The 13,508-nt window shown below is 33.1% G+C and overlaps 1 protein-coding gene across 10 annotated transcripts in view; it reads left to right on the top strand.

Annotated features, from left to right (window-relative positions):
• Positions 1 to 13,508, top strand: part of LOC118745736 — a 351,287-nt gene that overhangs the window by 69,750 nt on the left and 268,029 nt on the right. For 7 of the 10 annotated variants that reach the window (XM_036479375.1, XM_036479371.1, XM_036479372.1 and 4 more), the window contains exon 3: positions 2,482 to 2,490. The exons of the other annotated variants lie outside the window; for them this stretch is intronic. In XM_036479375.1, coding sequence (XP_036335268.1) covers positions 2,482 to 2,490 — 9 coding nt within the window. The remainder of the gene's footprint in view (positions 1 to 2,481; positions 2,491 to 13,508) is intronic. 10 annotated transcript variants of the gene reach the window in all.

The following is a 13,508-nucleotide window of genomic DNA, read 5'->3' as shown; positions in this document are numbered from 1 at the left end:
AGGCAGGCTCTTCCTAAACTATGTATTTGTCAATGTTATTGTGGCTTATTAACATTTTATTTTTAATATTTTTATTGATCTCCGAAATAGCTGCTATAACTTCTTCCGCTTACGGCTTTGTTGCTTTTTCAAGTTTTCCTAATAAACAATCATGGTACAAAGCTCAATAAAAATATTAAAAATAAAATGTTGATAAGCCACAATAACATTGATAAATACATATTTTAGGAAGAGCCTGCCTGAAACTATACAAAAAAGCAAATAAGCAAATGGATGTATAGAATGACAACAACCACGCTGTCGAGTTTAAATAGCGGCAAATCAGCTGCACTTGATAGTAGTTGGTTGAATAAGGAAAATGACTTAGCAACAAGAGTTTACGGGATGTACATAGCTCAGTGGTTAACGCTTCTGACTTTGAACATCGATTACGCAAGTTCGATCCCTGCGGAAGTCTAGAAAAAAAGAAGTCTGATGAGGAGGTGTGGTGATCTATGAAATACCTGCTAGAACTTCTACCGCTTAGACTTTGTTGCTTTTTCAATTTTTCCTAATAAACATCGTGGTACAAAGTTCAATAGAAATATTAAAAATAAAAGGTTAATAAGCTTTTATATTTAAATTAATTTTTAAACTATGGTATTTTTTATTTATTGAGCTCGAGTCCCAGCAAATACATAAAACTCCGGTTTTAGTTTCATTAATTTTATTGTCGATATTTCGACCTCATTCGATAATTAAAATGAATAAAACTGAAACTGCAATTTTATGTATTTTCCGAGTTTCGAACTTAATAAATAAAAAATTATCATAGTTTATAATTCAAAGGCCCTAAACCAAAAACAAATAAATTAATTTTTAAGATATTGAAGTATTTAGGTTTCTTTTCTACTAAATTGTTGTTAAACTAATATTTCCTCGCTTCATAAAAAATATTCATTTAATAAATAGCGTCTACAAGATAAATGCATGCCATTGGTATTTTACGTCTACATTTACACAATTATATGGAATAATATGAAACTATAGCGAATTTGGAGTATAATAAATATTTATCATTAACAATGATGAAGCTGTTTGCATTATTTTTAAGATTCACCGATCCTAAATTTTTTTCCGACAGCAAATTAGTCTAGACTTAATTTCCGTAACTTAACTTACCTTATTTTTTTACCCAACCTGTTATATGAGAAACTTTGTTGGCGGTTAGTTAAAACTTAACTTATCGTAAGAGACTTAAAACCTGTAGATATTAGGTTCTTAAGTTACGGCCTTACGGAAATTGAGAGCGGTGAGAGAATCAGGGTTACCAGACTCTCGTTTTTGTATTTCTTAAAAATAAATTAAAGCAAACATTTTTGTTTGCATGATTTTTTTTGATGTAGCATTTTAGGCGGCGAACTGTTGAACAGTTGAAAGAGAAAATACAAAAACAAAATATTTCCGTTCTTGGCTTAAGTTGACGCGTTGAGTAATCATTGATGATTTCTTAGGGTAAGTTAATTCAAGTTAAGTCTAGACTAACTGAGCTTTTAGACTCGTCGTAGACTAGCTCTACAACTCTTCGTTATGAGCGGATTCAATGAAGGCTCTGTAAGAATTTCGAATTTAAGTTCGTAACTATTCGGACTCAGTGATAGCACTTTCGTAGGTTTCGATGGATTCAGTGATAGCCCTGAATATGATAATTACACTACAAACAGCTTTCATTTCGCAATAACAAACAGGAAATATTACGCGAGTTGGCCACTTTGACCCAAGCAAAGCTGCCTCTGACGGTATTGATTTCGATCGTGGAACTATTTAGATATAAAGTTACCTTTGATTTTCATCTGTTACCCAAGAATTTTGAGTAACTCAATAATAACCAATTTAAAATACTTTATTTCTGAAAGTATATCGGAATGAAGTGGGTATTTATGGACAAATGTATGTACATATGCGTGCACATTGATCTATCTGTATATATACTTATACGCATTTATCACATAAACGTCTTTATATACGTACATACAACCGTATTAGTAAATGTACACTAACACACATACAAGCGTAAATAAACAAATCGATAAGTATATATTCTCGTTTATTGTAAAAATCGTGTCGTGTTCATTTAATGTTTGTATCTATACAGATTATCCTTCTGTTAAAACTATTAATTTACTCTCATTCTCTAAAAACATTCCATATTTGCATACAACTGTCAATATTATTTTGTATTAAAATTGAACAAATTCTTTGTTCTAGTTGTATAAATGAATTTTAATTTCCATGAGAAAATTGAACATAGCAATAAAAATATACATAAACTATTATGCTTTCTAATTTTTTGTATTAACTCTCAAATACTTTTCCATTGCCTCTTCTACTTCTAAAACGATGATTTTCACATTATGCAAATTAAAAAAAAAACACGAACAAATTTAAAACCACTCAACCTAAAATATGTCAATATGCTGTGTTTTCAAATGTGGATCAAAGGTGCTCAAGGTATACGAAACCATTCAATTAACATAAGTACATGCCATAGTGCAGATTTGTTTTTGATTTTTTTGATTGATAAGCAACAAAGTAGATAGCATTAATATATCTTAATTAAATTTTTTTAACTCTTTCGCTAATTATTAGACATTATTTGTTACATATATTACCTTCTGTTGAGTAATTAAATTTTTCTAATTCACAGCACATGAATGAGTGAATGGTATACATACATATATATATATATATACTTACATTTTATGCCAGTTCAATTCAGCGTTGTTTACTAAAGTCAGAATTTTTGCTCTGTTTTTAAAAATATAAAAGCATAACCATAGGGCCACGTTTATATACATAGAACATGCATTATACACGTGTGTTGGTATAAGAAATTTAAATTTTTATAGCTTGTGTGACTGTAAGTGAAAATATACATATATACACCCAATTTGCCACAGAGCGAGGACGAGTTGGAATCGACGTCGGTCTGGTGAAGTTGTTTGGGTGAACTGCAAACGACGTCGAAACGAAGTCGTTGTTTCCATACCAACCGCAACATCGTTCCGACCTCGTTTTTTCTCATCGAATCGAAGTGGGTACGACGTCGGTTTGGTGAAGTCGTTTGTGTGAACTCGAAACGACGGAGAACCGAAGTCGTGTTTTCCATACAAAATACAAGGTCGCACAGTAGTCGGAGACAAGGGCGTATCCAGGATCTGATGATGTACCAAATAATGAGTTTACTACCCATATCTAGATCATAGATCTGTTTAAAATGCTTCGCGTTCTTTTGTACATTTTTACTGGAACATTTAAGCTCTACCCAACAGCGGACGGCGGTAACTGGCTAACCAGAAAGTAGTACCACAGCCACAAGCTATTTCGCTAGCTACATCAGCTACATGAGCAATAATGCACCACAACCACAGCAACATATTGTGTCCAGTTTAGTGCATTTAGAATATTTTAACTTTTGACAGCTCTTGCTACATACCACAGTCTCACCAGTAAGTGAAGAGCTGAACAGTTGCAGCAGTGAAATCTGTTAAAGTAAACACACTCAACACAATCAACACTCAATCAACATTGTGCCGTCCCAGCTGGGCGGTGAAAATAGAAAAAAAATTTAAATCACCCGAAAAAGTCGGCGGTAAAACGCTTCCGCCGCAATTATGAGCCTTCCATACGCCTTTGTGAGTTTTAATTTTAACAGCGGCTAACCGACGGCCGCTTAACCGCTTTAGAGCTTTAATCGTATACAATGGGTACGGTGACCATCCGTCCTGTATTATACGGGACAGTCCTCTTTTTGGACCCGTTGTCCTGGCAATTTATTTATTTTATACGGGACGCCAAATGTTCTGTATTTCTTTTAATGTCCTGTATTTGTCCCGTATTCGGTGTTTCGATGCCTTAACATCTCATTAAAAAGGCCAGCCTATGAACGAGTTTTAAGTGATCTGAATGCCTGTGTTTCGATTCGAGGCTAGAAGCTAGGACTCGACATTTCAGCAAAGTTTGGCTATTTTTCCTTAGTTTATTTAACGTTTATTATTCTTTATGAAAGTAAAGAAAGCTCTTTTCCTAACAAAACCATATAATACTGTTTAAGTGCGATTGCTAACACCAGGCGCCTAAATTCGTGCTATGTGCTGCTGAAGTCCAAAAATTTCCTTCATTAAATTAATGAATGCACTTCTCAACTGCCATGTAATAAAGTTATAATTTGATAGCAGTTCAAAGTATGCTCGGGCGATGCGTTTCGATAACTTATGTTTTGGAACAGTATACATTGTCAATATTTTGTAGTTCGACGTTATGTTATACTTTGTACGTATGCAAAGCAATTGACGTTTTGGAAGTCAGCCATACTTACCTACGTTGTGTGAAAAAGATGCTCAACATCGTCAACAACAAAAAAAAAATGGTCAAAAATTAACGGAAAGTTTTAGCGACTTCAACATCACACTTTATTGTACTTAAATTTAAGGTTTCTTTTTAATTTTGTGGGTAAAAATCTCGGGGAAAATTTCCTACAAATTTGTGATGTTACTACAAGGATGCTATTTCAAGGCTAATACATCTAGGATTATTGAAGAAGGCTTTAAGATCAATAAGTTTTTGTGGAAAAAATGTTCAAAATTATTTATTGTCCCGTATTCGGCTCCCATAAATATGGTCACCGTAACAATGGGTGAAATGGAGACAGCGAAAAAGCTGGAGTATTTTCATTAGAAAAGCGTAGTTGTAAAGAGGACTTTAGCGAATCGATACGGTTTTATTATAGACCGTCGACAGTACTCATTTTCATTGACCGATGGGGGTTACTTCTGCTTTTTTGTTTACCTGCCAAACGTGGTAGTGAAATTTCAACTCCTGCATCGGCGTAGTGACTCCTTCTGCATTCTTGCGATCATTCCCAACTACCTCCAAAATGAGGTCTAGTTATTGTCTTCATTTTCAAAACGTTTTCTGTAGGTTCCAGCAACGTTTAATATTTAGCACTTGTCATTAAAGCAATGATGAACATCGGATATGTTATAGATGCACACAATTGATACGCAGACATTCTTGTGGAAAAGTTTCCCTGAATTGACAACTTTTCTAAAGCTTCCACAACTTCAGGAAAATTTTCTGAAATTTCCAGATACACCTGCGTTCAACTAATTAGAAACGAAATTCAAAATGATATTGTTTGGAAATTATGTTTATTATTTTATTAATAATTTTCTTTAAAGTATACCTCAATCTGTAACAGAAACCACAATATTAAAAGTTTCAAAGCTTGCAAAAATTGCAAAAAAAATTAATCAAACTTCAAAATTTTCAAATTTGTAATCAGAATATTTAGAAAATGTTCGGGTACGCAGTTCTGTAGCCCATTCCGTTGTAGTCTAAGAAAGTGCAAGTCTCAAGACGTTAAAAATTACCGTTGATTTTTTAGAATTTGTTTTGTGAACAGTGTTGCGCATTTTCTTCCATATAACACATGATAAAAATTTTAAAATTTTTAAAAAATCAACGGTAATTTTTAGACTGGAGACTTGCACTTTCTTAGACTACAATTGAATGAGCTACAGAACTGCGTACCCGAAAATTTTCTAAATATTCTGATTAACAATTTGGAAATTTTGATGACAACTTTTTGAAGCTTAATTATTTTTTGTAAGCTTTGAAACTTTTATTATTGTGGTTTCTGTTACAGATTGATTTATATTTTAAATGAAAATTATTACAAATAAAGAAATAAACATAATCTCCAAACAATAACATTTTGAATTAGTTGAATACAGGTGTAGCTATATATTTCGGGCCATCTTGTTTCACGCAAACGTGATATATTTATTAGAAGCACAATTCTTGCGTGTCGTTGATTCGCGAAAAAAAAATTTATCATATCTTTTAGGGTAGAAATAGTATTTCTTATTTCTGGAACCTCGTTTAAGTCATTCACAACAAGATTTAACGCAAGAGAAATTGTTTATTGATATTTGAATATTTCTCCTTCGTTTTGTAGCTTTCCCTACCTGGCTACGCCCTTGGTCGGAGAAGCCATGTTTACGCGAAAAATTAGAAGGGCTGTTACGATTATAAAAAACTACAGGATCGTGATATTTTTGTAATTCTTAATCCGAGCATGCCATAAAATGTATTGTTTAACACTTGACAGCTGTCAAATTAACTGCTAATTTCTCTTAAATTAAGAAAATCTATTTGAAAATACCACTTGTAGGGCTTTAGGCATGCTAGTCACGAATTAAATATCAAATTAAAACTTTGAGGATTGACAGCTGTCAAATCGACTGTCTATTTTTTCTAAAAATAAGATAATATTTTTAAAAATTCCACTGATAAAGTTTTTAGGCACGCTACTCACAAATTTTATGTCGAATTAAAACTTTAAGAGTTGATGGCTGTCAAACGGACTGTTCATTTTTCTAAAAGTAAGAAAATATTTTTTTAAATGCTACTGATAAAGGTGATAGACACACGAGTCACGAATTTTACATCAAATCTGTCGAATGGGCTGTCAATTTCTCTAGAAATAAGGAAAATTTCCCAAGAATTAAACATACTAGGCTTTAAGGCTCACTGAGCTTGAGTTCTAAATATATCACATTTAAACTTTTTCCGTTGACAACTGTCAAATAAACTGTAATTTTCAGTTGAGTAGTATAATATAAATATTTATTTATTCAACAAAATTATTGATTTATTGTATTCCAGGGAACATATTTAAAATGAATTTATAATCAAATTATGAAATAATAACAGTAATTATATTTATAAATAGGGGATTGTTGGGGACGTCTGCTATATATTCAGCCCAAACAATTTGACCTTGGCCCCCATAGTTTTCTTAAGATTTTTTTTTTTTTAAACGAAATTCATCATTTCCAAAACTTCAGTTTTCTTATTCCAATTACCAAATTTCACGAAAATTCAATAATTTGTTTAAATCTCGGACGCCACTTTGGATTTTGTATTTTGAATTTTCAAAAACTAGTCTTGGGCGCCATAATGGATTCGCTAGCTTGAATTTTTGAAAATTGACTTCAGGTTGCTTAAGAGACATCTTATATATATATACATTACCAGGGAACGGATTTTTAGGATCTAAAAACCTATAAAAAGGCAAACGAAACAGCGAAATATTTAGGCTAGAAAATTTAAAATAAAATAGCGAAATAGGCAGGAAATGGCACTAGAAATCACAAAAAAGGCAAAAGAAGGCACTAAAAAAGGCACTCAATAAGACAAAACCGAAAAACAATCAAAAAATACATTTTACAAGTAAAAAGGGAAAAACTATGAACTAGTTTCATTACATGAAAAATTTGTGCTCTGAATCTTTGACTATTTGCTCCTTTCGAGTCTTTAACCCACAAAACTTTAAAGTAACATTAAAGCACAAAGCACAAGATTAATGGACCAACTATTTCATAGCTCAAAGAAGTACACGAACTGGAAACCAAAAATATACAAAAATGGTAGCAGTGTACCAATTCAACAAATCAATTTTATTAATTAACAATCTATACTATATAAGTTTTACATTGAACAAAGCATTGCTACGTTCATTTCAATAGGCAACAAGGGACGCCCACAGCAACACCTCGAATGAGTGTTTCGGAGCGCTCCGTGTTTCTTTGTTATCTAGTCGGTGAATTAAAAAAGAAATTTTCAATCAAGAAGAAATTGATCGTCCCTTCCGAATATTCCTGAAAAGGGACGCCGCAAAAAGAACTGTTGATGTTGTGGCAGTTTCAAATAAATTTAATACATAAAAAATTACTTTGTCTAATGCCGCATTTCCACTAGGCATTAAAATGACCAAAGGTTGGAGGCATTTAAAAAGTGCCATGTGGAAATTAATTTAATGGCTTTTTTTTAATGCCCAAGTTTGTCATTAAAATGTCTGCTATTTAATGACTAGTGGAAATCCAGCATTACTTTAGAACTTTTCAGATGTATTTATTAGAAAATATGTTGGGTCAGGCAAAGACTTGCATAGAGCGGACGCAAAAAGATTTCAAACCTAAAAGGAATGTATTTTAAACAAGATAAATAACTTTTTTTTTGATTCATTTAAAAAAATTTCACGTTGTAATCTGTTTTTTTTTACTGAATAATATGTAAATCATTTTTTAATTTAGCGTTTTTTCAATAAAAATAAATGATAAAAAAACTGTAGTAGTTATTTATTATAAACAAAATTAAGAACATTTTGAAAAACCGTAAAGCCTCCTTTCCGGTATATTATCGGAGCACTCCAAAAACACTCCGTCTTGGTTATCATCGGAGGTATTAAGGAGTCCTCACAAAATCATAGGTGAATAGGAGTCTTTGCTTTTTGGGGCAACGAAATCATTCATTTAAGTAGTCCTAAAGGTGCACTTTTGTCATATATATTGAGATTACCCTTTTCTCCTGCGGGCATGCTCCTTTCGGACTCTTTTCGCAGTCTCCCTAGGAGCATCAACGCACCGTACAGGAAGTCCTAATTGTGCACCCTGCGGACTCCGCTGGTATGCTGGGAATAATATGTTTGATCAATTTAATTGAAAAAATAAATAAATAACTTAAAAAAATCAAATCACCGATACTGCCGTTTCTGAATATCCACAGGAGCAAGTAAGATTCGCCACACAATTTTTAAACTCTCTAATACCTTTTAATTCTTCTTGATTGAGTAGCCATTTATAATGAAATTTTTCAGCTAGAGAAGTGAAGTGATTGAAAGTCATAATTTATGTGTTGATCTATAAGTACCTTTCTTAACTGAGATGACTAACCTTTTAAAATTTTTTCGAAACAGTTAAAGAAAAATCAACTTAAAAGGTATATCAAACAGACCAGCAAAAACCACATTTATGTGTAGTTTGTTGTTGGTTCTCTTATCTAAAATCTTAAAACTGTTCTGATTCTTTTCTTGTTAATCAAAGAGTACCATGTGCAATACAAAAAAGTAAAAATTAAAAATATTTGGAAAAAACTTGTGCGACTTTCTTTCTTAGTAAATTTTGTTTGCTTCTCGAAGCATGGATCCATCATTTGCAAGGCCCAGAAGAAATTAAAAATATTTGACGTTTCAGAGACCGAATAATTAAAAAAAATATATCAGCTGCTCTACTGATACTACCTGTTCAGTTTTCATTGGGTAGAACCGAATAATTAAAAAAAAAAACAAATAAGCTGCTCTACTGATACTACCTGTTCAATTTGCATTGGGTAGAACAAAATATTGTAAAGAAGTACAATTGACTGTACTTCGAAGTACGAAGTATAACGGCTCAAAAAAATTACTGTACTTCCGATAGAAGTCCGGTTAGTCACATTACACAAGATACATTAGATTTTCGCGAAGAAAAGCCTTGAATGTACTAAACGTGCGCTCGACATGTGTTGATACATGTGGCGCCCAATTTAAATATGACACGTTTAAAACTTTCAAAAAACGGCAAATATCTTAAAAAAGGCAAAAAAAAATACAAAATCAATCAAATGTATATATATGGAGTCAGGGAAAGCTAAATCGAAAATATTCTTAATCGAATGTACTCTATCTCTTTAGCAGAAAAAAGGCAATTTCCATAAAATCCGTTCCCTGTACATTACACTTTGTGATGCTAAATATAGAATAATTTACCTGAACCCTTTATGTTTTAATACACTTTATATTATGTGGAAAAACTGCTAAAGTGGATCTAGTAAAATAAAATGGTCGCCACTCTTTTTGGCGCCAGTATGCGCAGCTTTTCTTTTCGCTGATCCCCTGCTTTACTTTTTGATAAAGGGCCGAGCCCTACTCAATAGTTATAAAAAAAAAAATTCTTTAAAAATAATCCGTGTTATTAAGGTATTGATAGTTTAGCTACACATTTGTATTATGTAATATTTAATTGAAACCATAATTTTCCATGTTTAAGAAGTAACACCAAACCAGCTATTACTGTTATAATTGAAGGTTCCCATAAAAAAAAATTTAAGAAGTCTATCAATACTTGACTGTTTGGACGTGCCACAATCGAATTCTTTGAATTAAACGGATTCAACGGCTTTCTCTGCAGACACTATTGAAATACTAGTCAGTTTTGAGGTCGTTGGACATTTCTGAATAAGAATGGCTTTACTCCGGTTAAATTATCACAGTTTTCAAATATGCCTTTTTCGCGTAAAACATGGCTTCTCCGACCACTGTGCGTCATTCCGACTTCGCTTTTTCTCATCGAAGCTAATTCGAAACGACCTCAAATTGAACTAATTTTTTCCATACAAAATTTGTACTCCATTACACTAAAATTTAATGAGCTATATTTTTTAACCAACTTCAAAAAAAGGAAGAAGTTATCAATTCTTCTGAAATTTTTTTTTATGTATGTTACCGCATAACTTTGGACCACATTAACCGATTTCTATAATTCTTTCTTTTTAAGAAAAGGTGGAACCTCACAGGTGGTCCCATACTATTTTAGATCCGATCATTGGATCATGAAGAAATTAACGGTACTCTTAAATTTTTAGTTTTGTTTTTCTGCTTAAAAATTCCTTGTTATACAATTCATAAGCATGAAATGGTATTATAACTTTGGTCCATGATTTTAAGTACCAGAATAAGAGGAGATAGACCCATCAATATGTATACTTATATGATCAGAACGTCAAGCTGAGTTGATTTACCCATGTCCGTCTGTTTGTATGCAATCTAGTCTCTCAGTTTTCGAGATATCTGGATGAAATTTGGTAAGTGGGTATATTTTTATAATCATTTGTCGGAACAGGAAGAATCGGAAATCTCGCACTATTTCCACCCATTATCAAAAGAATACTTACAGTGAAAATCGCGAAGATTGGGTCGCTATAACCTATAGCCTCCATACATCTGATTGTTCAGATATGAGATTTTTTTCTGACTTCTCCATTTATTCATCTAGAAACATTAAATGTTGCACTATTTTTACTCATTATCAACAGAAAGTTTACAATAAAATGAACAAAAATAAAAATAAAAAGTCTACTGAGAAAATTGTCAACGTCTATGCTGTATAAGCTTTATCTACTATATCACTGATTGTTCAGATACCATTAAATTGTGTTACCGGTTTACATACCGATCTCACAGCAGTGAAAATCAATTAGATTGGTGCTATATAAGGTATATCTTTCATGCCTCTGATTATTTACATATGATTTGTTATAGTATATGTAATTCCTCTATCTATAGATGCTGTGAATATATAATTTTTTTTCAAATGAAAGGTATGAAGCCTTCGGCGTAGCCGAAGACAGCGCTGCTCTTGTTTTTTTTTTTAATTCAGATTGAAAAGATTCAACACTTTCGGAAACCTTGCTGATTAGTTTTTTTAAATATATCACACAATTTGAAATTGGATTTGTATAGTTTTTGTTAAAGTTTTTAGCATTGTTTTACAGTTCGCTAGTATATCGTTTTTGTGACCCGCCGGGGAACTGTGCTTTTCATCCGATGACGAGTTCGCCGGCGAGTCTTTGGCGACGTCGCCGGGAAACAAATAGTTCACCAGAACGAGTCAGAAACGACGTCGATACGAAGACGTTTTGCAAATTGGGTACATATTTGTAGTTTCTCAAAGCATAAACAGACGGCAGCGTTGATCCGGATCAACTCGGGATTAACTGCAGTTGATCCGAATTAAGTCCGAGTTAATCCGGATCAACGTTGCTGTCTCTTTAAGCTTTTAGATATAATCAAGTTTCGGCACGAATTTTAACAAATATACATACATATGCGTATACAAATGTATGTGAATGCGCATACACACCACTACCTATACGTATATTTACAACTGTGCATGGTAGAGTTGATACAATTAATTAGTTCTAAAGCACTAAAAGCCCAATGGATATAATTTTATATTTCCACTGCTGCTTTATAAGTATAAGTTTTTTGGGAAGTGGGGCACTACCTGCGTAAATGAATAAATACATATCGCTCATTTGCTGCATAATGCATAAAGGTGGCGCATTCCGCATTCCGCAAACCGTAAATGTGTTTTCTATGAGTAAGATTTTGTTTATATACAAATTATAAAAATGATTACTAAAATTAAAATCTTTCTCATTTATTGTTATTGACATCACTAATAACACCTTCTCTAAAAGTAATAGATTGGCAACACCAAGCACCTTCATGTTTTTATTGCACCTAGCTGCAACTAGCGGAATAAATGCGACGCCGGCTTTTGTACATTGTTTTGCATTAATGCTTAATTAAATCAATAAGTTTCGCAATTTTTTGTTACAAATTGAGTTAAAGTAAACTATAGTGAACATCTAGATTCCAATATGTGTTCATTTAATATATTTATTAACGTGAATTTAGTATTGACAAAGTTGAGCTGAATGAAACAGTTTTTTGCGAATAACTTTTGCACGGTTTAAAATAATCAGTTTCTGCCTCCGGATTCTTAATACTGACAGTAATACGCGTCTTTTGATACCCCTTTTCATTATTTTCCATCAATTTCAATTTCAACAGTACCTCAAGTGGAGGATCATGGCATATAATTTGACACTTCACTTTTGAAAATCGAACAAACTATACATACAAGAGAGCTGCGGCGGATACCTAAATTTTGTGTATGCTCGATCATTTACTCGGGCTTCTGGTGTAGTAAGTACTGAGCGTTAGCTCATTGGTCAAGACGAATGCGGGGACACATACGTCGAATTTTGTTTGCTTTGCATTTACATATTAGTTGAGCGGCGTTCATAGATTCTTTGCCGTGAGGGAAAAAGTCTTGTTTGGAATGCGGTTTCTGAAATCCTAAGGCAGGATGAGACTAGATACAGGTTTAGTTTGCAGCCGCACTTGCTGTAAGCTGCTGAAGTATGGCAGAAGCCAAACATCAAATTTGAATCGTCACAAATGCAGCAAAAACTTTAAGGAATCAAAAGTTTTAAACCTGTCACAGTATTGGATAAACATGAGGCCATTGAGAAATGTACGTTATGGGTCATTGAAGATAGTCAGACCTTTCCGGCAGTGAATGGCGCCGGCTTTGCCAAATTGTCGAAATTTATTATTAAGATCGTCGCAGCCTTTGGCGAACTTGTCGACGTGGGAAGTTACTGCGAGATGCAAAAACGATTTCTCATAAAGCGAAAAAGTATGTTAAAACCAAGAACTGGGTAAAAAAATAAGAGCTAAGAGCAGGAGGCGACGGACAATTACGGGAAACGAAATTTTTTAGGCGTTTCATTTCACAGTGCGAAAGGCTTAATGTACGTCTTAACTGCAGTAGCCACTAACCTTCCAATGTTTTAGATAAATCATTTGCTGAGGTGACAGGCATCTTAGAGTTCTCCAAAAAAATTTGAAATATTTTATAAAGGCTAATTTGCAGCAACTTTATCAAACTTCTTTGAAAAGCTAGTTTCCAAGACGGTAAAATTATCTCTACATAATGCTTATAAGTGATAACTGTTTAGAAATGAACAGAGTTCTGAATGGAAACAAACAAAGCCAAAGATTATTACATACATAT

The sequence above is a fragment of the Rhagoletis pomonella genome, unplaced genomic scaffold, assembly GCF_013731165.1.
Source record: "Rhagoletis pomonella isolate Grant_MI unplaced genomic scaffold, Rhpom_1.0 Rhpom_scaffold_00009, whole genome shotgun sequence".
In the NCBI taxonomy this organism is placed as follows: Eukaryota; Metazoa; Arthropoda; class Insecta; order Diptera; family Tephritidae; genus Rhagoletis; species Rhagoletis pomonella.
The sequence above is the reverse complement of the archived record's forward strand: the minus strand, read 5'-3'. Positions and strand labels throughout refer to the sequence as shown.